The 27,990-nt window shown below is 59.6% G+C and overlaps 2 protein-coding genes across 2 annotated transcripts; one reads left to right on the forward strand and one right to left on the reverse strand.

Annotated features, from left to right (window-relative positions):
• Positions 1 to 1,613: 1,613 nt before the first annotated feature.
• Positions 1,614 to 4,725, forward strand: B4GAT1 (beta-1,4-glucuronyltransferase 1). The gene is made up of 2 exons (XM_014893019.2): positions 1,614 to 3,328; positions 3,560 to 4,725. Exons 1-2 carry the CDS (start codon positions 1,919 to 1,921, stop codon positions 3,749 to 3,751), a joined length of 1,602 nt encoding a protein of 533 aa, XP_014748505.2. The 5' UTR covers positions 1,614 to 1,918; the 3' UTR covers positions 3,752 to 4,725.
• Positions 4,692 to 26,575, reverse strand: AHNAK (AHNAK nucleoprotein). Its single transcript, XM_088155086.1, has 5 exons — positions 26,472 to 26,575; positions 23,215 to 23,298; positions 22,804 to 22,957; positions 22,312 to 22,490; positions 4,692 to 22,147 (listed from the first exon to the last, which is right to left on the reverse strand). The coding sequence occupies exons 3-5, from the start codon at positions 22,955 to 22,957 to the stop codon at positions 6,047 to 6,049; spliced, it is 16,434 nt and encodes a 5,477-aa protein (XP_088011212.1). The 5' UTR covers positions 23,215 to 23,298; positions 26,472 to 26,575; the 3' UTR covers positions 4,692 to 6,046.
• Positions 26,576 to 27,990: the final 1,415 nt, after the last annotated feature.

The raw sequence follows: 27,990 nt of genomic DNA on the forward strand, positions 1-27,990 counted from the left end.
GGCCGTTTTTGGGGCGGTTTTTAGACGTTTTGGGGAGGTTTGGGGGGCAGGTTTTGGGACGGTTTTTGGGGAGTTTTTTAGGGATTATTTTTGGCAGTGTTTGGCCGGTTTTCGGGCAGTTTTGGGGCGGTTTCTGAGATTTTTCGGGGTGTCCCTGACGTGTCCCCTCTCTCTCTCCCGCAGCCGGAAGCCAGCGCGCCCCGTCGTTCTGAACTAAGTCTGTGACGCGACTTGCCCCCAGTATGGCATATTGTCATTGTCACCCCGGCCCGGGCCAGCGTCCCCCCGGCCCCGGCCGCGCCCCCGCCGCCCCCCCCGGGGCCGCTCGTGCTAATTTAACTCGTAACGAGTCTCTAAGGTAATTGGGGGGGGGCTGGTGGCCCCCCCCCCCCCTCAGCCCGGACGCCTGGGGACCGTCCCTCGTGTCCCCCGTGTCCCCTCCACCCCCCCCGCGCCAGGACCCGTCGCCAAAATTTTTTAGGGTCGCTGGGGTGGGGGCTTGGACCCACCTGTAGGAGCCTGTGGCCCCCCCCCGCCCCCCCCCGAGCCCGGAGTGTCCTTGTCCCTTGTCACCCACCTTGTCCCTGTCACCTCCTCCCACCTCGGGCTCTGCGTTTTTGGCAGAGTCCCCCCCCTAAAACTGTGTCCCCTCTCCTCCCCCAACCCGTGGGCGTCACCCTCAATGTCCCCAACGTGGGGGACCGAGGCACGATGTGGCTTGATGTCCCCAGTGATGTCCCCAAATGTCCCCAGTGACGTCCCCAATGATGTCCCCAATGATGTCCCCGAGCCCTGGGGCTGAGGCACAATGTGGCTCGGTGTCCCCAATGTCCCCAACACTCTCCAAGGGACATCCTGGCCTGATGTCCCCCCGATGTCCCCAGCGCCCCCCACCCCTACCCCGAGACCGTCGCAGCGCGATGTCCCCAATGCCCCCGAGGGACACCGGCCGCACTCGTGCACCCCAGACTGACACACCCGGTGTCCCCACCGTCCTCGGTGTCCCCAACCCCACGGACTGAGATTGTCGTGACCCAGCGTCCCCAAGTGTCACCGATGTCCCCGAAGGGTGGGGGACACTGCCACCGTCCCAGCTCAAGGGATCGAGTCCCGCCGTGTCCCCAGCGTCCCGAGGGACAGGCGGGGGGTGCCCCCACAGCCCCCGAGTCCCGGTGCTGTCCGTGATGTCCCCAATGTCCCCTGACAATAAAAGTGTCCCCCATGGTCCCCGTGCCTGCGGCAGCTCCTTCCCAGGGGCCTGGGAAATTTGGGGGGAATCTGGGGAGGGGGACAGAGGCTGGGAGGGACCCAGGATTTTGGCGGGGGTGGGGGAGCCACGAATTAGGGAGGACTCGGGAATTTAGGGACGACGCAGAAACTCGGGGAAACCGCGGGATTATTGGGGAGGGTCCCAGGGATCGGAATGAGAGAATTGGATTCTGGGGGAACGCGGGAATTTGGGGAATTTGGGGGGTTTGGGGTCCCGGAGGGTCCCGGGAGTCTCCCCCGAGCTGCGGGAGCCGCCAGGCCCCGCCCCCAGCGCCCAAACCACCGCCCACAAAGGGAAAGCACCGCCCACCACAGCCTGATTTGCGTAACCCCGCCCCTCCGCCTGCGCGCGTGCGCAGCTCCTCCCGGCGCCGACGCAGCGCGGTGAGTCCCGGACTGGTCCCAGCGACCCCAAACTGGGACCAGTGACCCCAGACTGGTCCCAGTAATAACCCCGTACTGGTCCCAGCATGCCGGACTGGTCCCAGCTCCGCGCCGGCCCCAGTAACCCCCAGAAGCCTCCCAGTAACCCCCAGTATCCCCCAGTACCCTCCCAGTACACCCCTCTGACCACTCCCAGTGCCCCCCAGTAGCTCCCAGTTCCCCACAGTCCCTCCCAGACCCCTCCCAGTTCCCCCCAGAGCCCGCCATGGGCCGGGGCCGGTTTTTGGGGGGCTGCGCGTGGCTGCTGGGGGGTGTGGCTCTGCTCCAGACCCTTTACCTGCGGGCGCTGCCCCCCCCGCGCCCCCTCCGGCCCCGCCGCCCCCCCCGGGGGGTTCTCGACGCCTCGGGGGCGTTCCGGGTGTACTGGGATGTACTGGGAGCCCCCCCGGGCTGGGCTCGCGACCCCCGGCCCGAGCTGGTCCTGGCCACCCACGGCAGCCCCGGACGAGCGGCGGCAGCGCTGGGGGGGCCCTGGGGGGGGCCGCTATCCGTGGCCGTTTTTGGGGCGCCCCGGGAGGGGCTGCAGGAGCTGATGGAGATTTTGGGGGGGCCCTGCCGGAGTTTGCGGGGCCGCCTGAGGCTGCACGTGGTGCTGGGAGCGGCGGGACCCCCCCCAAAAATCCCGGACCCACCTCGAGCCCCGCAAAATTCCGGGGGGTGCCGGGGGGCCCTGGCCAGGCTGGCGGCCGCCGACCCCCCCAGTTACAGTTTGGAGGTGCCGTACCCCGGGAATCTGCTCAGGAACGTGGCCTGGCAGGGGGCGGCTGGGGGGGGGCTCGGGGGAGGACCCCCACCCAAACTGGGGGCGCGTTTCGTGCTCATGGTGGACGCGGACGTGGTGCCGAGCCCGGGGCTGCGCGAGGGGTTCCTGGAGCTGCTACGGAACGGGGGCCTACACCCCAAAAACTGGGAGGGACAGGGGGGGCTGCACCCCGAAAACTGGGGGGGACAGGAGGGGCTGAGCGACCCGAAAGCTCCGGACGCTCAGAAGGATTTGGGGAACCCCAAAAGTTTGGATATTCAGGGGACTTTGGGGTTTCGAGGGGAGTTGGGGGACCCAAAAGATTTGGAGGCTCCTGGTGGCCTGAGGGTCCTCAACACCTTGGGGGTCCCTGGGTTCCCCAAGGACCTGGGGATATCCAGAAGTTTTGGGGACCCCAATGGCTTGAGTGAGCCCAGTGTCCCCAGTGCCATGGGGGTCCCCAAGGGTCTGCAGGACCTGAGTGACCCCAATGTCCTGGAGGTCCCCCACACCCCGAGTGACCCCCACACCCCGAGTGACCCCCTCACGGCCGAGCCCCCCTGGGCCCGGGTCCTTTTCGTCCTGCCGGCCTTCGAGGTGCGCTCGGGGCTGCGTTTGCCGCGCTCCAAGGCGGAGCTGCTGCGCTTTTGGGGCGCGGGGGAGGCGCGGCCGTTCTACGGGACCCTGTGCCCCCGCTGCCAGGCCCCCACGGATTTCGGGCGCTGGCGGGCGCTGCCCTCGCCCCCCCGGCTGCGTGTGGCCTACGAGGTGCCCTGGAGGGACCCCTGGGAGCCGTTCTTCGTGGCCCCCGCCCGCGGCGTCCCCCCCTTCGACGAGAGGTTCCTCCAGTACGGCTTCAACCGCATCAGCCAGGTCAGGGGGGCTCGGGGGGGGCCCTGGGGGTCGTGGGGTGGACTCGGGGTGGTCACGGTGGCCATGGGGGCTGGGGATGCTGGTAGTTCTGAGATCTGGGTGCTCTGGGGGGGTCTCTGGGTGCTCTGGGGGGGTTCTCTGGGTGCCCTGGGAGGTCCATGGGTCCTTTGGGTGGGTCCTTGGTTCCTTGACAGTCTCGTTGTGACCCTTGCCCCTCCTTGTGTTCCCCAGGCCTGCGAGCTGCACGTGGCCGGGTTCCGTTTCGCCGTGCTGGATGGGGCCTTCGTCACCCACCGGGGCTTCAAGGAGCCCGGGGGCTTCCACAGGAGCCGCGAGGCCGAGCTGGGCCAAAACCGGCGCCTGTTCCGCCGCTTCCGGGAGGAGCTGAGAGAGCGCTACCCGGGATCGACCCGGCGCTGCTGACACCTGGGACACACCTGGGGACAGCTGCTCACACCTGGGACACACCTGGGGACACCTGCGATCCTCCCAGGGAGGTTCCAAGGACACTTGAAGGACCTGCCATGGACACCTGGGGACACCGGACACAGCAGGGGACAGCTGAGGACACACCTGGGTCAATTGGGGACTCTCCATGGACACCTGGATGCCTGACTGTCCCTCAGTAAAGATGGCCGCCTACCCACGATGCCTCTGTGTGGGTGATGTTATGGGGGTGGGGTGGGGCGGGGTGAGCAGCTGCCTCCAGTACAGACCAGTAGTGCCCAGTACAGGCCAGTAACGCCCTGGCCATGAGGCAGAGCCCCGCCCCGGGTTGTTTGTCGCAGCAAACTACAACTCCCAGCAAGCACCGGGTGCCACCGCGGCCGAGTCCCCGTCCTCTTATTTAAAAAAACAAACAAAAAAAAATCCACAACTCCCAGAGTGCATCGGAAACAATATGGCTGCCAAGCCAGCTGTGTTTTCAGCTAAGTTAGAACTACAGTTCCCAGAATGCATTAGGACACGTAACCGGAAGTGTTATTGATTTACAGAACTACAACTCCCAACATGAACCGGGGCAACACGACTGACTTCCGCTTCGCCATTCCGGTGGTTTTGTTCCCGCCGCTCCCTAAAATGGGTGGGCGGGGGCAGCAGCGCCCCCTGGCGGGCGGGCGGACCAGAGCGGGGGGATTTTTTTGGGGGAGGGGCAATGGGAGGAGAGGGAAGCCCCAAATTTGGGAGGGGGGGGGGGGTTGGCCATGGTGGGGACCTGATATTTGAGATAGGGGGAGGGGACTGGACCCCAAATTTTTTGTGGGGGGAATCATGACCCCCAAATCCACGGGGAGAGGATCCGATTTGAGCCTAAAGCCCCCAAATCTGAGCTTAAAAAAAAAAACATCCAAATGCGGCAAACTCGCGGTTAATAAACATTTTTTATTTGCATTTTCCACCCTGGTTTTTCTCCCGTTAATTCGCCGTTAAAGTGCTGCAAAGGGAAAAGGTTTATAATTTCTGGGGATTTTTTTTTTTTTTTTTTTTTTTTTTTTGATTTCATTTATTTAAACTTCCCCCAAAAATCCTCATAAACAAAACTTTATCCCGGACGCCCGACGCACCTTTTAATTTTGGGGCTAAACGAGACAGAAATGGGTGCTTTTATCAAATTATTATACAAAGAATGTAACAAATACAACAAAAAACAGCCGAAAAAAACAGCCCGAAAAAAAAATGAAAATGAAGCAGCAGGGAAAAGCTCGGGAGTGGCTCTGGGCTCGCTCCGTCCTCCCCGGAGTCATTCGATCTCCAGGTCTTGCGCCACGGATTAAATTTTCCGAGCTCTGGGGACACTTCTCAGTTTCAGAGGTCACAGTTGTGTTTTTTTGGTTCGTTTTTGTTAATAAATCCATGGGGTTTGATACGTTTTTATTAATAAACACATGGTTTGGATTTATTTTTTAAAAAATACATGGTTTTTGGTTGGTTCTGCTCAATAAATCAATATTTTTCCAGTTTCTTTCTTTGGAGAAATCCATTTAAGTTTTTTTTTAAGGTATCCCTTTTCTTTGGTTTATTTTCTTAACAGACCCAATTTTGTCTCTGGTAATTCTTTATTTTAAAATTAATTTCTTTAATAGATTTTTTTTTTAATGGATCCACATTTTTACTTTGGTGTTTGTTTCTTTTTTTAATAATTCCATTTTATTTGGTTTCTTTTTTTAGTAAATCCATATTTTTGCTTTGCTTTTTAAATATATCCATGGGTGTGGTTAATTTATTGAATATATCCATGGTTTTGGTTAGTTTTTTATTAATAAATCCACAGTTTTGCTTGTTATTTTAGATAAAAATCCACAGTTTTTGGTTCCATTTCCTTCACAAGCCAAAAAAAACAAAGTTATGAGCAAATCCATCGACCCAACAGAATCTTCAGCCCCGGGAAAAAAAAAAAAAAAGCAAAAAAAAGGTTAAAAATGGGGGGGGAATAATAAAAAAAATCATTAACCAAACACTGAAAATATTTTTTTGGGGGGGGGGGGGGGGCGGAGGGAGGAAAAAAATGGGGGACAAAAATAAACCCCAATAAAAAAAAAAAAAATTAAAAAAAAAAAAAAAAAAGGGAAAATGGGGAGGGAAGAATTGAAGCTCTCGGCACAGGGAGGACCCCAAAAATCCGGGGGGGACCCCCCCAGCCCCTCCCCCCTCCCCACTCTCTGTACACGGGGGGGTCCCTCCTGTGTCCAGGCCTATGTACAAGCCCTGCCCTGGTGGTCACTCCTTGCGCTTGGTGGTCACCGACAGCTCCAGGCCGGGCACGCGAAGCCCCCCCCGGGCGCCGCCCTCGCCGGACGAGGCCAGGGGGGATTTGGGGGACCCCGGCTCCCGCCCCCCGTCCTCGTCGCCGGCCGTCACCTCGTAGCACCCCTTGGCCTTGGAGCCGATGCCCCCGAAGGTCCCGAATTTGCTCTTGGGTTGCCGGGAGGCGGCGTCCGGCTCGGCCGCGTGCTCGTCGCTGAAGGACGACGAGCGCGGCCGCGCTTTCTTGGTGCGGAACAGCGAGAATTTGGCTTTGGCCGCCGGCGCCTCGGCCTCCAGCTCGCCCTCGGCCGAGCCCAGGCTCACCTTGGAGCTCTTCAGGTCGCCCTTGGAGCCGGACACCGAGCCCGACGCCTCGGGGGACCCCGGGGTGCCGCCACGCCCTTTCTGCTTGGAGAAGTTGAATTTGGGCATCTTGAGCTTGGATTTCTTCAGCCTGGCCTCGGCCTCATCCGGCTCCGGCTCGGCCACGTCAGCGCCGGGGAAGTCGACGTCCACCCCAACCTCACGGCCCTTGGCCTCGGGCTCCGAGAAGACGAATTTTGGCATCCTCAGCTTGGGGAAGGACACTTTGACCTGGCCGCCCTCGGTGGCCACCTTGGGGCCGGTGGCGTGGAAGGTTCCGGAAGCAGCGCTGACCTTCGGCCCCTTCACGTTGACGTTCAGTCCTGAGCCGGACGCTTCCAGGGCTGGAGCCTCCAGGTGGGCACCGACCCCTCCCCGAGGGGCTTCCACACTGACCTTTGACCCTTTGATGTCACTGGCCACGTCAACGTTTGGTCCTTTCAGCCTCAGGTCAACGTCCGGTGCGGAGATTTTCGGCCCTTTCAGCTCCACCTCGGGACCTTCCAGCCCCAAATCGGAGCCCTTCAGCCCCCCCTTGACCTGGGGGCCCTCCAGAGTGACCCTCGCGTCCCCTCCGTCCACGCTGGGGCTGGAGATGCTGAACTGGGGCAGCTTCAGGGACGGGAGTTTAATGGTGCCCCCCAAAATTTCGAAGCCAGAGTCGTCCGCCGACACCTGCGGGGTTTTGAGGCCGGCATCTCCTTTCAGCTTTGGTCCTTTCAGGTGGACATCCAAATCTGGGCCGGAGACGTCCAGCGAGGGGCCCTGGAGGTCCAGGGTGGCCCCTGGGGACTGGACGGAGCAGGGGACGCCCCCCTGGACCTCCAGCGTCGGGGATTTCACCGTGGGCAACTTCACCTTCCCCCCCAGACCGCCGAGGTCCAGGCCGGGCGCCTCCAGGGTGACGCCGGGCCCTTGGGCAGAGCCCGAAATGTCCAAATCTCCCTTTAATTTTGGTCCTTTCAGGTTCCCCTCCAACTCAGGCCTGGAGATTTGGGGCCCTTTGAGCTTCACATCCACGGCCGTGCTCACATCCGGCATTTCCAGCTCTAAACCTGTTTCCCCCCCCTTGGGCCATCCCAGTTTCACCTCGGGACCTTCCAGTTGTGCTCCAGCAACGCCAACTTCACCTTTAACTTTTGGTCCTTTCACGGCGACGTCGATGTCTGGCGCCGCCACCGAGGGGACGGCGATGTCGACCCCGGGGCCCTTCAGGTCCCCCCCGATTTTCACGTCCCCCGTGCCCACCTGGATCCCGGGGAGTTTCAATTTGGGGCTTTTCAGGTTCACATCAGGACCTTCAACATCCACATTGAGGCTCGGGCCCTTGAGGTCGCCCTCAACTTTCGGGAGCCCCGGTGAGGCCTCCCCGCGGAATTTGTGCGATTTGAGGTCGAATTCCACGTCTGGGAAGGAGATCTTCCCGAACATGTGTTTCTTGCCCTTCGGGGACTTTGTGGCAGAGATGTCAGGGCTGGGGACGTTGAGCTCAGCGTCCAGCTCGGCCCCCGGCGCGGTCACCTCGAACGCCCCCTTCTTCCCCTTCACCTTGGGGCCGCTCATGTGGATTTTGGGCATCTTGAACTTGCTCTTCTTCCCCTTCCCGGACAGGTGGGCCTCAGGTGACTCCACGTTCAGCTCCACCTCAGGTAAATCAGGTAAAACCTCTGCCTTGGGACTTTTCATCCCGAACCCAAATTTGGATTTTTTGAACTTGGGACCTTTGATGTTGGCCTCCGGGCCCTCAATGTTGATGTCAGGACATTCGACATCAACTTCGGGGCCTTTGACCCCAAATTCGGGGCCTTTGAGGTCGACCTCGGGACCCTTCAGGTGACCTTCCACCTTCGGGGTGGAAACGTCAAAGCCGCCCTTGGTTTTGTGGCCTTTCAAGTTCAAGTCTATCTCAGGCATGGAGATTTTGGGGACACTCACATGCATTTCAGGCATTTTCAGTTTCGGACCTTTCACTTTGCCCTCCACACCTTCAACGTTGACCTCTGGCAGGCCGAGATCAACCTTGGGGCCAGACAGATCCACCTCGGCCTTGGGCAAGTTCACATCCACCTCGGGCCCTTCCCCTTTAAAACCAAATTTGGGGATTTTCATTTTGGGCAGCTTCACTTTCCCCTCCAGACCATCAACATCAATCGCTGGGCCCTCGATATTGACTTTGGGGCCCTTCAGATCCCCCTCGAGCTTGGGGCCGTGCAGATCAGCGTCACCTTTGACTTTCAGGCCCTTCAGATTCAGGTCGATGTCGGGTGTGGAAATTTGGGGAGTCTGGACGGAAATTTCGGGCATCTTGATCGTGGGCCCTTCCATGGTCACATCAGGAACTTGAATGTCCACTTTGGGGCCTTTGAGGTCACCTTCCAGCTTGGGGACAGAGACATCGATGTCCCCCTTGACCTTGGGGCCTTTGAGGTTGAAGTCGACGTCAGGCATGGAGATTTTGGGGGCCTTGATGTGCATCTCGGGCATCTTGAACTTGGGGCCTTTGATCTTCCCCTCAGGACCTTCTAATTCAACATCGGGGAGGTTGACATCGACTTTGGGCCCTTTGATGTCGATGTCTGGGGCTTTGAGGTCACCCTCGAGCTTGGGAACAGAGACATCGAGGTCCCCCTTTAATTTGGGGCCTTTGAGGTTGAAGTCGACGTCAGGCATGGAGATCTTGGGGGCTTTGATGTTCATCTCGGGCATGGAAAATTTGGGGCCTTTGCCTTTCTTGTCCAAGCTCAGCTCAGGAGCCTCCACGTCCACGCTGGGGCCCGAAACGGCCACGTCGCCCTTGGGGAGAGTCAGGTCCACGTCCACCCCATCCCCTTTGAATCCAGGCATGGAGAATTTGGGCATCTTGAACTTGGGCAGTTTGAATTTACCATCGGGGCTGTCAATGGTGACATCGGGGGCGGAGACATTGACCTCGGGACCTTTCAGCTCTCCTTCCACACTGGGCAGGGACACATCCACATCCCCCTTGACTTTGGGGCCCTTCAGGTTCAGGTCAATGTCAGGCATGGAGATCTTGGGGGCCTTGATGTTCATCTCAGGCATCTTGAACTTGGGGCCTTTGATCTTACCCTCGGGCCCCTCAATGTCCACACTCGGCATCTCAACGTCCACCTTGGGGCCAGACACATCCAGGTCTCCTTTTGGGAGGTTCACATCCACCTCAGGGCCTTCACCCTTCAGACCAAATTTGGGCATCTTGAATTTGGGGAATTTTACTTTCCCTTCTGGGCCATGGATGTCGACATCGGGTGCCTCAATGTCCACTTTGGGGCCTTTGAGGTCAATTTGTGGGCCCTTCAGGTCACCCTCCACTTTTGGGATTGACACATCCACGTCGCCCTTGACCTTGGGGCCTTTCAGATTGAAGTCGACATCGGGCATGGAGATTTTGGGGGCTTTGATGTGCATCTCAGGCATCTTGAACTTGGGGCCTTTGATCTTCCCCTCAGGACCTTCCAACTCCACGTCGGGGAGATCAACATCGACTTTGGGCCCTTTGATGTCCAGTTCAGGGCCTTTCAGGTCTCCCTCGAGCTTGGGGACAGAAACATCAACATCTCCCTTCAGCTTGGGGCCCTTCAGGTTCAGGTCGATGTCAGGCATGGAGATCTTGGGGGTCTTAAAATGCATCTCAGGCATCTTGAACTTGGGGCCTTTAATCTTCCCCTCAGGCAGCTCCACGTCCACCTCGGGACCTTCAATGTCCACCTTGGGGCCAGACACATCCAGGTCTCCTTTTGGGAGGTTCACGTCCACCTCGGGGCCTTCTCCCTTCAGACCAAATTTGGGCATCTTGAATTTGGGCATCTTGAATTTTCCCTCAGGCCCATGAATGTCAACGTCTGGCACATCAATGTCCACTTTGGGGCCTTTGATGTCCAGTTCTGGGCCCTCCAGCTTTGGGATGGAAATATCAACATCACCCTTGACCTTGGGGCCCTTCAGGTTGAAGTCGACGTCGGGCATGGAGATTTTGGGGGCTTTGATATTCATTTCAGGCATCTTGAACTTGGGGCCTTTGATCTTCCCCTCAGGGCCTTCCAGGTCCACATCAGGGAGGTTGACATCGACTGTGGGCCCTTTGATATCCAGTTCAGGACCCTTGAGATCTCCTTCCATCTTGGGGACAGAGACATCAATATCCCCCTTCAGTTTGGGGCCTTTGAGGTTGAGGTCGATGTCAGGCATGGAGATTTTGGGGGCCTTGATGTTCATCTCGGGCATCTTGAACTTGGGCCCTTTGATCTTCCCCTCAGGCCCTTCAATTTGAACATCTGGGGCAGAAACATCAAATTCGGGGCCTTTCACATCCAATTTTGGCCCTTTCAGATCCCCTTCCACACTTGGCAGTGACACATCCACGTCTCCCTTCAACTTCGGGCCTTTCAGGTTCAGATCAAAGTCTGGCATGGAGATTTTGGGGGTCTTGATGTGCATCTCAGGCATCTTGAATTTGGGGCCTTTGATCTTCCCCTCAGGGCCTTCCAACTCCACGTCGGGGAGATCAACATCGACTTTGGGCCCTTTGATGTCCAGTTCAGGGCCTTTCAGGTCTCCTTCCACTTTGGGAAGCGAAACATCGACATCCCCTTTCAGTTTGGGGCCCTTCAGGTTCAGGTCGATGTCAGGCATGGAGATTTTGGGGGTCTTAAAATGCATTTCGGGCATCTTGAACTTGGGGCCTTTGATCTTCCCCTCAGGCAGCTCCACGTCCACCTCGGGACCTTCAATGTCCACCTTGGGGCCGGACACATCCAGGTCTCCTTTTGGGAGGTTCACGTCCACCTCAGGGCCTTCTCCCTTCAGACCAAACTTGGGCATCTTGAATTTGGGCATCTTGAATTTTCCCTCAGGCCCATGAATGTCAACATCGGGGGCATCAATGTCCACTTTGGGGCCTTTGATGTCCAGTTCAGGGCCTTTGAGATCACCCTCGAGCTTGGGGACAGAGACATCGATGTCACCCTTGACTTTAGGGCCTTTCAGGTTGAAGTCGACGTCAGGCATGGAGATTTTGGGTGCCTTGATGTTCATCTCGGGCATCTTGAACTTGGGGCCTTTGATCTTCCCCTCAGGACCTTCCAACTCCACGTCGGGGAGATCAACATCGACTTTGGGCCCTTTGATGTCAACATCTGGCAAGCTCAGGTCCCCTTCAATTTTTGGTGCAGACAGATCGACATCCACCCCCCCTTTGACCTTGGGACCTTTCAGGTTGAGGTCCAGGTCGGGCATGGAGAGGTTGGGAGCTTTGATGTTCATTTCAGGCATTTTAAATTTGGGGCCTTTGATTTTCCCTTTCGGACCTTCCACATCAAGGTCAGGAACTTCCACGTCCACCTTGGGTCCCTTCAGATCCACCTGGGGCAGGGACACGTCCACATCCCCCTTGACCTTGGGGCCTTTCAGGTTGAGGTCGATGTCAGGCATGGAGATTTTGGGGGCCTTGATGTTCATTTCAGGCATCTTGAACTTGGGGCCTTTGATCTTACCCTCGGGCCCCTCAATGTCCACCTCGGGACCTTCAATGTCCACTTTAGGACCAGACACGTCCAGTTCTCCCGTGGGCAGGTTCACATCCACCTCTGGCCCCTCTCCTTTAAACCCAGGAACACCGAATTTGGGCATTTTGAACTTGGGCATTTTGATTTTCCCCTCCGGGCCGTGAACGTCCACGTCAGGGGCCTCGATGTTGACCTTGGGGCCCTTGATGTCCAGCTCTGGACCTTTGAGCTCCCCTTCCAGTTTGGGGGTGGACAGGTCAAACTCCCCTTTCATTTTGTGCCCCTTCAGGTTCAGCTCCACATCCGGCATCGAGACTTTGGGTGAAGAAATGTTCAGAAAAGGCATTTTGAATTTGGAGCCCTTGGATTTTCCCTGGATATCCAAATCTGGAGCCTGGACCTCGACCTTCGGGCCAGACAGTTCCACCTCAGGCTTCTTAAGCTTCACATCCACCTCAGGGCTTTGAACCTTTGGGCCAGAAAAGCCAAACTTGGGAAGTTTAAACCTGGATTTTTTCGCTTTTCCTTCGAGGTCAATCTTGGGCCCCTCCAGCTCAAGCTCCGGCCCCTTGATGTCCAGTTTGGGGCCTTTCAGTTCCCCCTCGACCTTGGGAAGAGAAGCATCAAGGTCTCCTTTCAGTTTGGGGCCCTTCAGGTTGAGATCGATGTCAGGCATGGAGATCTTGGGCACGTTGAACTGCAGCTCCGGCTTCTTGAACTTGGGACCCTTCAGTTTGCCGTCGGGGCCTTCAATCTCCAGCTCCGGGACGGAAACATCAACTTTTGGACCTGAAATATTGACCTCAGCATCAGGGAGGTTCACGTCCACCTCGGGGCCTTCCACTTTCGGCCCAGAAAATCCGAATTTGGGCATCTTGAACTTGGGCATTTTAATTTTCCCTTCTGGGCCGTGAATGTCGACATCGGGGGCGTCAATGTCCACTTTGGGGCCTTTGATGTCCAGTTCAGGGCCTTTGAGGTCACCCTCCAGCTTGGGGACAGAGACATCGATGTCACCCTTGACTTTAGGGCCTTTGAGGTTGAAGTCGACGTCGGGCATGGAGATTTTGGGGGCCTTGATGTGCATCTCGGGCATCTTGAACTTGGGGCCTTTGATCTTCCCCTCAGGACCTTCTAATTCAACATCGGGGAGGTCGACATCGACTTTGGGCCCTTTGATGTCGATGTCTGGGGCTTTGAGGTCACCCTCAACCTTTGGAAGGGACACATCCACATCTCCCTTCAGTTTGGGACCTTTGAGGTTGAAGTCAACATCAGGCATGGAGATTTTGGGGGCTTTGATGTGCATCTCAGGCATCTTGAACTTGGGGCCTTTGATCTTCCCCTCGGGCAGCTCCACGTCCACCTCGGGACCTTCAATGTCCACCTTGGGGCCGGACACATCCAGGTCTCCTTTTGGGAGGTTCACGTCCACCTCGGGGCCTTCTGCTTTGAAACCAGGGACCCCAAATTTTGGCATCTTGAACTTGGGGAATTTTATTTTCCCTTCTGGGCCATGAATGTCGACGTCAGGCGCCTCAATGTCCACTTTGGGGCCTTTGATGTCAAATTCGGGGCCCTTCAGGTTGAGGTCACCTTCCAGCTTGGGGACAGAGACATCGATGTCCCCCTTGACCTTGGGGCCTTTGAGGCTGAAGTCGACGTCAGGCATGGAGATTTTGGGGGCCTTGATGTGCATCTCAGGCATCTTGAACTTGGGGCCTTTGATCTTCCCCTCAGGACCTTCCAAGTCCACATCGGGGAGGTCGACATTGACTTTGGGCCCTTTGATGTCGATGTCTGGGGCTTTGAGGTCACCCTCGAGCTTGGGGACAGAGACATCGATGTCCCCCTTTAATTTGGGGCCTTTGAAGTTGAAATCGACGTCAGGCATGGAGATCTTGGGGGCTTTGATGTTCATCTCGGGCATCTTGAACTTGGGACCTTTGATCTTCCCCTCGGGCAGCTCCACGTCCACCTCAGGACCTTCAATGTCCACCTTGGGGCCGGACACGTCCAGGTCTCCTTTTGGGAGGTTCACGTCCACCTCGGGGCCTTCTCCCTTCAGACCAAATTTGGGCATCTTGAATTTGGGCATCTTGAATTTTCCCTCAGGCCCATGAATGTCAACGTCAGGCGCCTCAATGTCCACTTTGGGGCCTTTGATGTCAATTTCGGGGCCCTTCAGGTCACCCTCCAGCTTGGGGACAGAGACATCGATGTCACCCTTGACTTTAGGGCCCTTCAGGCCAAAATCGACATCGGGCATGGAGATCTTGGGGGCCTTGATGTGCATCTCGGGCATCTTGAACTTGGGGCCTTTGATCTTCCCCTCGGGCCCTTCCAAATCCACATCGGGGAGATCAACATCGACTTTGGGGCCTTTGATGTCGATTTCGGGGCCCTTCAGGTCTCCTTCCACTTTGGGAAGCGAAACATCGACATCCCCTTTCAGTTTGGGGCCCTTCAGGTTCAGGTCGATGTCAGGCATGGAGATCTTGGGGGTCTTAAAATGCATTTCAGGCATCTTGAACTTGGGGCCTTTGATCTTCCCCTCGGGCAGTTCCACGTCCACCTCAGGACCTTCAATGTCCACCTTGGGGCCGGAAACGTCCAGGTCTCCTTTTGGCAGATTGACATCGGGGCCTTCTCCCTTCAGACCAAATTTGGGCATCTTGAATTTGGGCATCTTGAATTTTCCCTCAGGCCCATGAATGTCAACATCGGGGGCATCAATGTCCACTTTGGGGCCTTTGATGTCCAGTTCAGGGCCCTTGAGGTCACCCTCGAGCTTGGGGACAGAGACATCGATGTCACCCTTGACTTTAGGGCCCTTTAGGCTGAAGTCAACGTCAGGCATGGAGATTTTGGGTGCCTTGATGTGCATCTCAGGCATCTTGAACTTGGGGCCTTTGATCTTCCCCTCAGGACCTTCCAACTCCACATCAGGGAGATCAACATCGACTTTGGGCCCTTTGATGTCCAGTTCAGGACCTTTCAGGTCTCCCTCGAGCTTGGGGACAGAAACATCAACATCTCCCTTCACTTTAGGGCCCCTCAGATTCAGGTCAATGTCAGGCATGGAGATCTTGGGGGTCTTAAAATGCATTTCAGGCATCTTGAACTTGGGACCTTTGATCTTCCCCTCAGGCAGCTCCACGTCCACCTCGGGACCTTCAATGTCCACCTTGGGGCCGGACACATCCAGGTCTCCTTTTGGGAGGTTCACGTCCACCTCGGGGCCTTCTCCCTTCAGACCAAATTTGGGCATCTTGAATTTGGGCATCTTGAATTTTCCCTCAGGCCCATGAATGTCAACGTCTGGCACATCAATGTCCACTTTGGGGCCTTTGATGTCCAGTTCTGGGCCCTCCAGCTTTGGAACCGACACATCCACGTCACCCTTGACCTTGGGGCCCTTCAGGCCAAAGTTGACATCGGGCATGGAGATTTTGGGGGCCTTGATGTGCATCTCGGGCATCTTGAACTTGGGGCCTTTGATCTTCCCGTCGGGCCCTTCCAACTCCACATCGGGGAGGTCGACATCCACTTTGGGCCCTTTGATGTCGATGTCTGGGGCTTTCAGGTCACCCTCGACCTTGGGAAGAGAGACATCGACATCTCCCTTCAATTTGGGGCCCTTCAGGTTCAGGTCGATGTCGGGCATGGAGATTTTGGGGGCTTTGATGTGCATTTCTGGCATCTTGAAGCTGGGGCCTTTCAATTTCCCCTGAGGACACTCCAGTTCCACATCGGGGAGGTTGACATCGACTTTGGGGCCTTTGATGTCCAATTCAGGGCCCTTCAGGTCCCCTTCCAGCTTGGGGACAGAAACATCGACATCACCCTTTAATTTAGGGCCTTTCAGGTTGAGATCGAAGTCAGGCATAGAGATTTTTGGGGCCTTGATGTGCATCTCGGGCATCTTGAACTTAGGGCCCTTCACTTTCCCCTCTGGACACTCCAGCTCCACGTCAGGAACTTCGACATCCACCTTTGGTGCTTTCAGTTCCATCTCCGTGCCCTTCAGGTCCCCTTCGAGCTTTGGTAAAGCCACTCCGACGTCCCCCTTGACTTTGGGGCCCTTCAGGTTCAGATCAAAGTCGGGCATAGAGATTTTGGGGGCCTTGAAATGCATCTCGGGCATCTTGAACTTGGGACCCTTCACCTTCCCCTCTGGGAGATCAATGTCCACATCAGGAGCTTCAATGTCCAGTTTGGGCCCTTTGATGTCCAGTTCAGGACCTTTCAGGTCACCTTCCAGTTTGGGGGCAGAAACGTCGACGTCCCCCTTGAGTTTTGGGCCTTTCAGGTTCAGATCGATGTCGGGCATGGAGATTTTGGGAGTTTTGAAATGCACCTCGGGCATCTTGAACTTGGGGCCCTTCAGCTTCGCCTCAGGGCACTCCAGGTCCATGTCGGGGAGGTTGACATCAACTTTGGGGCCTTTGATGTCGACATCTGGGGCCTTCAAATCTCCCTCGATTGTTGGGGCAGACACATCCACGTCTCCCTTCAGTTTGGGGCCTTTCAGGTTCAGATCAAAGTCGGGCATGGAGATCTTGGGGGCTTTGATGTGCATCTCAGGCATCTTGAATTTGGGGCCTTTGATCTTCCCCTCGGGCATCTCCAGCTCCACGTCGGGGACCTCCACATCCACTTTGGGGCCTTTCAACTCCAGATCCGGCACTTTCACATCACCTTCAATTTTTGGGGCAGACACTCCCACTTCTCCCTTCAGTTTGGGACCTTTTAGGTTCAGGTCAACATCAGGCAGAGATAATTTTGGTGCTTTGATGTTCATCTCTGGCATCTTGAACTTGGGTCCCTTCCACTTCCCCTCGGGACCTTCAACATCCAACTCAGGAACATCCACATCCAACTTCGGTCCTTTCACGTTCACATCCGGACCCTTCAGCTCACCCTCCACTTTGGGGACGGAAACATCGACACCCCCCTTGACTTTTGGGCCCTTCAGGTTCACGTCGAGGTCAGGCATGGAGATTTTGGGGGCTTTGATGTGCATCTCAGGCATCTTGAACTTGGGGCCTTTGATTTTCCCCTCTGGGCCCTCAATGTCCACGCTCGGCATCTCAACGTCCACTTTGGGGCCGGACACATCCAGGTCTCCTTTTGGGAGGTTCACGTCCACCTCGGGGCCTTCTCCCTTCAGACCAAATTTGGGCATCTTGAATTTGGGCATCTTGAATTTTCCCTCAGGCCCATGAATGTCAACATCGGGGGCCTCAATGTCCACTTTGGGGCCTTTGATGTCCAGTTCAGGACCTTTCAGGTCTCCCTCGAGCTTGGGGACAGAAACATCAACATCTCCCTTCAGTTTGGGGCCCTTCAGGTTCAGGTCGATGTCAGGCATGGAGATCTTGGGGGTCTTAAAATGCATTTCAGGCATCTTGAACTTGGGGCCTTTGATCTTCCCCTCAGGCAGCTCCACGTCCACCTCAGGACCTTCAATGTCCACCTTGGGGCCGGACACGTCCAGGTCTCCTTTTGGGAGGTTCACGTCCACATCGGGGCCTTCTCCCTTCAGACCAAATTTGGGCATCTTGAATTTGGGCATCTTGAATTTTCCCTCAGGCCCATGAATGTCAACATCGGGGGCCTCAATGTCCACTTTGGGGCCTTTGATGTCCAGTTCAGGGCCTTTGAGATCACCTTCGAGCTTGGGGACAGAGACATCGATGTCGCCCTTGACCTTGGGGCCTTTCAGGTTGAAGTCGACGTCGGGCATGGAGATTTTGGGTGCTTTGATGTTCATCTCGGGCATCTTGAACTTGGGGCCTTTGATCTTCCCCTCAGGGCCTGCCAACTCCACATCGGGGAGGTCAACATCGACTTTGGGCCCTTTGATGTCAATTTCGGGGCCCTTCAGGTCTCCTTCCACTTTGGGAAGCGAAACATCGACATCCCCTTTCAGTTTGGGGCCCTTCAGGTTCAGGTCGATGTCAGGCATGGAGATCTTGGGGGTCTTAAAATGCATTTCAGGCATCTTGAACTTGGGACCTTTGATCTTCCCCTCGGGCAGCTCCACGTCCACCTCGGGACCTTCAATGTCCACCTTGGGGCCGGACACATCCAGGTCTCCTTTTGGGAGGTTCACGTCCACCTCGGGGCCTTCTGCTTTGACACCAGGCATCCCAAATTTGGGCATCTTGAATTTGGGCATCTTGAATTTTCCCTCAGGACCGTGAATGTCGACGTCAGGCGCCTCAACGTCCACTTTGGGGCCTTTGATGTCCAGTTCTGGGCCCTCCAGCTTTGGGACGGAAATATCAACATCACCCTTGACCTTGGGGCCCTTCAGGTTGAAGTCGACGTCAGGCATGGAGATTTTGGGGGCTTTGATATTCATTTCAGGCATCTTGAACTTGGGGCCTTTGATCTTCCCCTCAGGACCTTCCAAATCAACATCGGGGAGGTCGACATCGACTTTGGGCCCTTTGATGTCGATGTCGGGGGCTTTGAGGTCACCCTCGAGCTTGGGAACAGAGACATCGACGTCCCCCTTTAATTTGGGGCCTTTGAGGTTGAGGTCGATGTCAGGCATGGAGATCTTGGGGGCTTTGATGTTCATCTCGGGCATCTTGAACTTGGGGCCTTTGATCTTCCCCTCAGGCAGCTCCACATCCACCTTGGGACCTTCAATGTCCACCTTGGGGCCGGACACATCCAGGTCTCCTTTTGGGAGGTTCACGTCCACCTCGGGGCCTTCTCCCTTCAGACCAAATTTGGGCATCTTGAATTTGGGCATCTTGAATTTTCCCTCAGGCCCATGAATGTCAACATCGGGGGCCTCAATGTCCACTTTGGGGCCTTTGATGTCCAGTTCTGGGCCCCTCAGTTCACCCTCGAGCTTTGGGATCGACACGTCGCCCTTGACCTTGGGGCCCTTCAGGTTGATGTCCACATCGGGCATGGAGATTTTCTGGGTCTTTATGTGCATCTCGGGCATCTTGAACTTGGGGCCTTTGATCTTCCCCTCAGGACCCTCCAAAGCCACCCCGGGCATCTCAACATCCATTTTTGGCCCTTTAATGTCCATTTCTGGCACTTTCACGTCCCCTTCCACCTTGGGGAGGGACACGTCCACCTCTCCTTTCACTTTGGGTCCCTTCAGGTTCAAATCCACATCCGGCATCGAGATTTTGGGGGATTTGATGTTCAGCTTTGGCATCCGGAATTTGGGACCCTTCCATTTCCCTTCCGCTCCTCCAATGTCCACCTCGGGTCCCTCAACGTCCACCTCCGGCCCAGACACCTCCACCTCTCCCTTGGGCAGGGTCACGTCCACCTCAGGCCCCTCCACTTTGGGGCCGGACACGTTGAAATGAGGCAATTTCATTTTGGGCATTTTCAGTTTGGCCTCTGGACCCTCCAGGTGGACATCCGGGACCTCCACGTCCACCTTTGGCCCCTTGATGTCACCCTCGACCTTGGGGAGGGACACGTCCACCTCTCCCTTCACTTTGGGTCCCTTCAAGTTTAAATCCACATCCGGCATCGAGATTTTGGGGGATTTGATGTTGAGTTTTGGCATCTTGAACTTGGGGCCTTTCATCTTCCCTTCTGGACATTCCAAGTCCACCTCAGGCACATCCACATCCAACTTGGGACCTTCCACATCCAACTTGGGACCTTCCACATCCAACCTGGGACCCTTCACGTCCATTTTGGCACCTTCCATGTCCACTTTGGGGCCTTTCACGTCGATTTTGGGGCCCTTAAGCCCAGGAATTCCAGCGTCCCCTTTCAGTTTCGGGGCCTTCAAGCCCAGATCCACGTCTGGCATGGAGAGTTTTGGGGTCTGAACGTTGAGCTCGGGCATTTTGAACTTGAGGCCTTTCCCTTTGACCTCTGGCCCTTCTACGTCCATGCTTGGGACATCGATGTCCACCCTAGGAGCAGAAACCTCCACCTCCCCCTTGGGCAGCGTCACCTCCAGGTCGGGGCTCTCTCCCTTCACCCCAAATTTGGGCATTTTCAGTTTGGGGAACTTCAGTTTGCCCTCGGGCCCCTGGATGTCCAAATCTGGGGCTGCAACCTCGACTTTGGGGCCTTTGATGTCCAGCCCGGGGGTTTTCAGCTCCCCTTCCACTTTTAGGGAGGAAACGTCCAAATCTGTCTTGATTTTGGGCCCTTTGAGGTTCAGGTCGATGTCGGGCATGGAGATTTGGGGAGTTTTGATGCTCACCTCGGGCACCTTCACCGTGGGGCCTTTGATGTCCACGCCGGGGACCTCAACAGCCACGCCAGGACCCGAAACGTCCACTCTGCCCTTGGGAAGGGTCACCTCCAGGTCGGGGCTCTCTCCCTTCACCCCAAATTTGGGCATTTTCAGTTTGGGGAACTTTAGTTTGCCTTCAGGCCCTTGGACGTCCAACTCTGGGGCTGCAACCTCGACTTTGGGGCCTTTGATGTCCAGCTCGGGGCCCTTCAAACCTGGCACGGACAGGTCCAGGTCACCGCTGGCCTTGGCACCGTTCAGGGTCAGGGCAGTGTCCGGCACAGAGATTTTGGGGGCATTGAGGTGCATTTCAGCCCCCTGGATGTCCAAGCTCGGTGCCTCAACATCCACCTTGGGGCCGGACACCTCCAGGTCGGCTTTGGGGACGTTCACATCCACCTCGGGCCCTTCTGCCTTCACCCCGGGCATCCCAAATTTGGGCATCTTGAATTTGGGCATTTTGAATCTTCCCTCAGGGCCATGAATGTCAACATCAGGTGCTTCAATGTCCACTTTGGGGCCCTTGATGTCCACGCTGGGGATGCTGATGTCCACCTTGGGGCCGGAGACGTCCACCCCCTCTTTGGGCAGGGTCACCTCCAGGTCGGGGCTCTCTCCCTTCACCCCAAATTTGGGCATTTTCAGTTTGGGGAATTTCAGTTTGCCCTCGGGCCCGTGGATCTCCATTTCTGGGCTCCCAACCTCCACTTTGGGGCTTTTGATGTCCAGTCCAGGGGTCTTCAGCTCCCCTTCCAGTTTTGGGGCAGAAACATCCAGATTTCCCTTCACTCCGGGCCCTTTGAGGCTCAGGTCGACGTCGGGCACGGAGATTTGGGGGCTCTTGACGCTCACCTCAGGCACCTTCACCGTGGGGCCTTTGATGTCCACTCCAGGCACCTCCACCCCAATTTGGGGCCCTTTAAGGTCCAGTTGAGGCTGCCTCAATTCTGCCCCCACGCTCGGCACGGACACGTCCACTCCTCCCTTCAAGCCCTTCATGCTGACATCCATCTCCACGCCCTTCAGGCCACCCCCTGGCCCGGCCACGTCCACCTGGAGCCCCTTGGGGCCGAGTCCTGTCAGGTCCCCTTCCCCTCTGGGGCCCCTCAGGTTCAGGGTCACGTCCGACAGCGAAATTTGGGGCGTTTCCACCTTCTTGAAGGTAGGGCCTTTCCATTCTCCTTCCACCTTGGGGACGGCCACGCCCTTGGGTGCCTCCACGGTGGCTCCATCGCCCTGGGCTGTGAATTTGGGGAAGGTCAAGTGCGGGATTTTGATTTTCCCCTTGGCACCGTCCGGGAGCTCCACACTGGGGACATCCAGCGGAGGGGAGGGGACCTTGGTGGCACTTTTGACTGCCACGTCCACCTGCGGCACCGGGGCCTTGCCGGACGGGGAGGGAACGGCCGAGCAGGTGACGTCCATTCCCACGTCCACCTGTGGGGCTTCACTGCCAGCCTGGAACCCGAATTTGGGGATTTTTAACGCCGGGATCTTGATTTTCCCCACATCGCCGGGCGGGGATGAGACAGTGACCTCCCCCTGTGGACACGGAGCCCCGCCGGACACGTGACCCGTGGCGTGGAATGACCCGTCCAGCTCCCCAAACTGTCCATTGGCCTCGATCCGTGGCGACCCCGCCGAGGCGCTGGGGCCTTTCCAGCCCGGGAGGGATTTTCCAGTTTCTCCAGCAGGATTTTGGCTCTGGGGCAGGTGAAGCCCCTCAGGCGTCCCGAGCTCGGGCGTGGGGATGCGGACGTTGAGGTCGGTGACGCTGAGGTCGCCGTCGTGGCTGGTGACGTCCACGGTGTAGGCGGTGACCCTGCGGGTGACCGTGATGGTTCTGCTCTGCGTCCCCCCGGCCTCGGCCTCTGCACCCTCCTCGGATTTGAGCCGTGGTTTGATTTTGGTGGTGTAGATGCGCTGGTACTCCTCATCATCACCGCTCTGCGGGCAGGGCACGGCAACGGTGAGCGCCGGGGCGCTGCTTCCTCCCCTCCTCATCCCCATCCTCATCCCTGTCCCCATCCTCCCCACCATCCTCATCCCCATCCTTGTTCCTCCTCTTCCTCCCCCATCCTCTCCTCCCCGTCCCCGTGCCCACAACTCACCAGCACGACCTCGGGGCTGCCGGGTGCCAGGCCGAGCTGGTCACAGCCGTGTCCGGTGCGGTCCCCGCGGCGCTGCAGCCGCAGCCCCAGCGTGTGCTGCCCCATGCTCTGCAGCAGCTGCGCCGCCTCCCCCGACTGCAGCTTGTCGAAGTACACGGTGGCGCTGACGATCTGATCCCCTGGGGACGGGGACAGGGGACGGCCAGGTCAGTGCGTTGTAAAGGGGTGGGGGGGGACACAGGGAGGGAGCCCCCTGTCCCCATCATGAGTGACCATGGGGTCATTTCCCACAGGGATGGAAAAATAAAACACCTCAATTGTCACCAGAATGGTGAAAAAAACCCCAATCCGATTTTGAAACCCAAAACCCTCAGGGATGAGTCCCCTGTCCCCACCTGAGTGACTATGGGGTCACCACACAATGGGGACAGAGGCAGGAGATGCCACCAGGATGGCCCCGAGTGTCCCCAAAGCCCCCCCGAGTGTCCTCACCTTCCTTGACCACGCCCATGCGAGCGGCCGGAGAGTTCTGCTGGACGCAGCGGACGAAGACGCCGTGGTCAGTCTGGGCGATGGTGATGCCGTGGGAGCCGCTGCCCTCCCAGTTGGGCAGGAGGATCTCGCGAGTGTCCTCCTCGGGCTCCATCTGCGCCACGACACGGCCGGGGTCAGGCGGGGACACGGGGCAGGACACGGGGTGGACACGGGGCGGACACGGGGCAGGAGTCGGGGTGGACACGGGGCGGACACGGGGCAGGACACGGGGCAGGAGTCGGGGTGGACACGGGGTGGACACGGGGCAGGACACGGGGCAGGACACGGGGCAGGGAGTGGGCATTGGGTCAGGGGGTCAGGGGAGGGTCCGGACAGGGGGTCCGGAGGAGCCGGAGCGGCCCCGCTGACCTTGGTGGGATCCCGGTCCCGGCCGGATCCGCCCCAGGAATCTTCGGCCCTCGCTCGGGAACGGCTCCGGTGTCACCTCCCAGCCTGGAGGGGACATGGGGGACACGGTGGGACACGGGGGGACACCACGGGGACACCCCCGGGACACGGGGACACCCCCGGAACACCCCCGAGAAGCCCCGTCCTTCCCCTCCTTTCCCCTCCCTGCCCCCCCCCATCGGGACCCAAACCCGGCTCGGGGACACTTTGGGGACACCCCCGATGTGCCCAGGGCCGGTGTGGGCCAAAGGAGCAGCTCTGATCCCGCGCTGTTTTGGGATTTGCGGGAATTCCGGAGCTGGGGGGGGGGGGGGGGGGGGACGGGAAGGGCGGGGCAGCGTGGGAATGTCACCTGTCCCTTGTCACCGGTCCCTTGTCGCGCCCTGAACCCCACCGAGATCAGCTCCTGAACTTTTGAGGGAATTTCTCCATTTTTTAGAGAATTTCGGGGTTGGTTTTTTCGTTGTTTTTGTTTTTTTTTTTCCTCCTTTCCCTGCTCAAAACTCCCTCAAAAAAACCGGGGAGGAGACCCTGAGGGGACACGGGGGGTGACAAGGCCGGGATTGTCTCACCCCGGGGATACCCCGAGTGTCCCCAGCGGGGAGGTGGCACCTCGGGGGGGGGGGGGGTGGGGGGGGGGTGGCACCTCGGGGTGTCCCCCCCAGCCCCGGGGGTGTCCCCAGCAGGGACAATCGGGGCTCGGAAGGCTCTGGAAGGCTCCGCTCGGTGGCGGCCAAACTGGTTGGTGACTCAGAGCGGGGCGGGGGGACCGGGGGGGGACACGGGGGGGGACCGGGGGTGACTCAGAGCGGCCCCGAGCGCTGGGAGCGGCCCGGCCCGCCCAGAAATGGCCCCAAAACCGCATTTTCCACCATTCCCCACCACTTTTCCAGGGTTTTCCCCCTTTTCCCGAGGTTCCCGCGCCACTTGGGGGGGGTGACACGAGCCCCCCCCCGCTCCCCCCTCAGTGACACAGGGGACAGCTCGGAGTGTCCCCGCAGCAATGCCACCCCCCCCCCCCCCCGCCGTCCCGGGGCTATTTTTGGGGTGAAAACCACGTGCGGCCCCTGCCCGGTATTTTTAGTGGCCCCCATCTCCCCCCCCCGCCCCCAAAAAGCCGCAGAGGGACAGAGGGGACAGAGGGATGAGATGTCACCCGTGTCACCCTGCCCGGGGTCCCCGAAAGGACGCGGCCACCACCCCTGGGTGACATTTGGGGACACGGCAACAGCAGTGAGAGCCCCCCCTCCCCCCACCCTTGGGGAGATGTTTTTGGAGACCCCCCAGGGGCCACGCTGTCTCTTCACCACCCAAAAACCGCCCCGAGGGCGGCCGGAGCCCCCTCGTGCCGCGTGTCCGGTGACCGAGGGGGTGTCACCCCCCGGAGCCACCCCGCTGTCACCCCACGCTGTCACTTTGTCACCTCACCAGGACCCCCCACCCCAAACCGCTCCCCCGGCGAGCGAGACCCGGATTTGGGGAGAGGGGGGAGGGTTCGACCCCCAAATTTGGGGGTGTCCGGGGAATGTGCCCCCCCCCAAACGCGGGGGTCCGGGCGGGGCCGGTGACGCACGGCCCGGGATCCTCCCAGGAAACGCCAAATCCCGGAAAACTATCCCAAAAAAACGGAGAGAACGGGAAAAAATAGAGGAAAAACTGGGAAAAAACGGGGGTAAATTGGGAAAAAAAAAACCTGGGACGAAGAGAAGAGGAGGAGGAGGAGGAGGAGGAGGAGGAGGAGGAGGAGGAGGAGCGGGCGCGGCCCCGCGGCCGGTACCGGTCGGACCGGCTGGAGCGAGAGTCCCGCGGGCGGCGGGGACCGCGCGGATCCGGGAGGGTCCCGGACCGGTTCCACCGGGTCCTGCCCGGACTCTGCCCGCGGCCACACGCGGTGGCGCCGGGACACTCCGGGGGTGTCCCCAACCCCGCCCCAGACCCTTCCCCAAAAATCCCCCCCAAAAAAGCGTCGCGTGCGCCCCAAAGTTCTAAGAGATGTGAGGGGGAAGAAAGGATTAATCCCCCATATAAAAAATTTGGGGTCTCCCAAAATTTGGGGTCCCCAGGGGGGGTTCGGGGGTGGCCTCCCCCCCTGGAAAGGGGGGGGGGAGGGTTGTCCCCAAAGCGGGGGGGACACAGAGGGGGAAGTGGCGCCCGGGAGCGGCCGCGCCCCAAAAACCGCAGCGGGGGGGGGGGGGGACGGGGGGGACGGGGACACCCACGTCCCTTCCCCCCCCTCCCCAAATCCCCCCTTCCCCAGGAACCCCTCGCGTGGGGTTTGGGGCTGGGAACCCCAAAACTAACGCGACCCCTTCCAAAGCGCGGCGCTCACGCCACCCCCGCGCTGAAACCGGCGCTGATGAGCGTTAATTACAGAACCTTCATTAACTGAGCGCCCACGCGCGGCCGCGCCCTCGCGGGATCCCGGGGATCCCCCCCGTCCCCTCCCCCGCCTCAAAATCGGCACCGGGCCGCCCCCCCCGGGGGTCCCCCCGGTCCGCGCGGGGCGGGAGCGGCGGGAGGGGCCCGGAGAGGGGGGGGGAAGGGGGGGGAACCGCGGCCCCGCCCCCAGCGGGGACTCCCCGGGCGCGGCCGGAGGGGGGGGGCAGGGGGGACCACGCCCTGAATGCGCCCAGGACCCCCGGGACCCCCGGGACCCCCCCCGGGAATAGCCGGAGCGGCTCGGGAGCCCCCGGGACCCCCCCCGGAGCGATCACGGGACACGCGTGGGCCCCCCCCCCCCCAACCCCGGGGAGTTCGCGGCGCTCCCGGAGCTCCCCGGGACCCGCACGGCGGTACCGGAGCCCCGCCGAGACAAACGAACCCCCCCGGATCCCCGGCGGTCACGGAGACCCCCGAGACGGTCACGGGACCCCCCCTGCACCCCCACGGCGAACCCGGGACCACCGGGACCCCCCGAACCCGCCGCGACCCCGCCCCGGGACAATCCCAGGACCACCGAGAACAAGTCCTGGAGCTCCCGGAGACCCCCCGGGCTCCTCTGGGACCACCGGGACCCCCCCCCCCTGCCCTCGCGGGACTCCCGGAGCCCCCCGGGATTCCCTGGGGAACTTCCCGAGCCCCCTCGGCAACTCCAAGGACCACCCGAACCCCCCCCAAAACACCCTCGGGACAGTCTCGGGATCCCCGCCCGCCCCTCCCGGAGCCTCCGCCCGTCCCGGCAGGTCCCGGTTCCGTCCCGGTTCTGTCCCCGTTGGTACCTGCGCGCTGCGGGCTCAGCGGCCGAGCCGGGCCATGCCCGGTGCCGGTTCCTGGCGGCGGTGCCGGTGCCGGCGGTCCCGGAGCGGCCCCGGCGGGTCCGTGCGGAGTGGCCGCGCCCGGGCGGGTCCCGGCTCTTGTAGCGCGGCGGAGCCGCCCCCGCCCAGCGGGGAGGGCCCGGCCCGGCCCGGCCCCGGGACAGGGAGCGGCCCGGGACAGCCCCGGAGCGGCCGCGGCGCGCCCGGCGCGGGCACGGGGAGCGTCCGGGCCGGGACCGGTCCCGCTCTGATCCCCGTGCTGGGCCTCGTTCCGATTCTGGTTCCGAGCCCGGAGCCTCTCCCGGGCCGGTTCTGAGCCCAGGTCGGGTCTAGTCCAGAGCCCGGTCCCGGTTCCGAGCCGGGGAGGTTCCGATCTCGATCCAGTCCTGGTTCTGATCCCTGTCCTGGGCCCGGTCCCGTTCCAGTTCCCAGCCCGGAGCCTCTCCGGGGACGGTTCCGATCCCGATTCCGATCCGATCCCGATCCCGATCCCGATCTGAGCCGGTTCTGATCCCGATCCGGTTTCACTCCCGATCCCGGTTCTGATCGCAGTCCTGGTCCAATTCCAGGTACCGATCCAGTCTCGCTCCTAAACCTGATGCGGTGCCGGTTCTGATCCCGATCCAGTCCCGGTCCCGGTCCAAATCCAGTCCCACTTCTGCTCCCGTTCCCGAGTCCATGCCGGTCCCGGTCCCGGTTCTGAGTCTATCCCGATCCAATCCTGATCCAATCTCGGTCCCGATCCCGGTCCCGCTCCAGTTCCATTTCTGGTTCTCATTCCATGGTTCTGGCCCAGTCCGATTCCAGTCCCGGTCCAGTCCTGGTTCCGGTCCGGACAATCCCGGAACGGGACCCCCGCCCCTCCCCCCAGGTGAGTCCCAAGCCCCGCCTCCCCCCAGGTAACCCCAACTCCCCTCAGGTAAATCCCAAATCTTGGGGGGGGGGGGAATCCCCCGGACCCCTTGGGGGAGCCCCCAGAACTCCCAGAATGGAAACTGGGGATACTGGGATGGAACTGGGGGGCACTGGGGGGGGCACTGGGGGGGGGCACTGGGGGGCACTGAGGGACACACTGGGGGGCACTGAGGAGGCATTGGGGGGACATTGGGAGGAGTTCGGGACCCTCAGGCTCTGCTCCCAGTTCGGTCCAGTACATACTGGGAGCCAAAATCCGGGACTTCTCGCACCCTTGGACCCCCAAATTTCTCCAAATTGCAACAAGTCCCCGATCCCGCTTTCCCCACCTGCGGTCCCGGGCCGGTTCTGGGGCCGTCCCGGGCGGTACCGGGGCCCTTTGGGTCCCTTTTAGGGCCGGTCCCGCCGGTTCTGGGGCCGTTTTTGGGGCCATTCCCGGCCTGGTACCGGCACCGATCCGGGCCCGGTCTGGGGCCGTTTTGGGGCGGTTTTTGGGGCGGCTCCGGAGCCGCTCTGGAGCCGTTCCCGGGGCGGTTCCGGTGCCAAATCCCGGTGCCAGGTCCCGATC

Source organism: Sturnus vulgaris, chromosome 34 (genome assembly GCF_052056855.1).
Source record: "Sturnus vulgaris isolate bStuVul1 chromosome 34, bStuVul1.hap1, whole genome shotgun sequence".
Taxonomy (NCBI): domain Eukaryota; kingdom Metazoa; phylum Chordata; class Aves; order Passeriformes; family Sturnidae; genus Sturnus; species Sturnus vulgaris.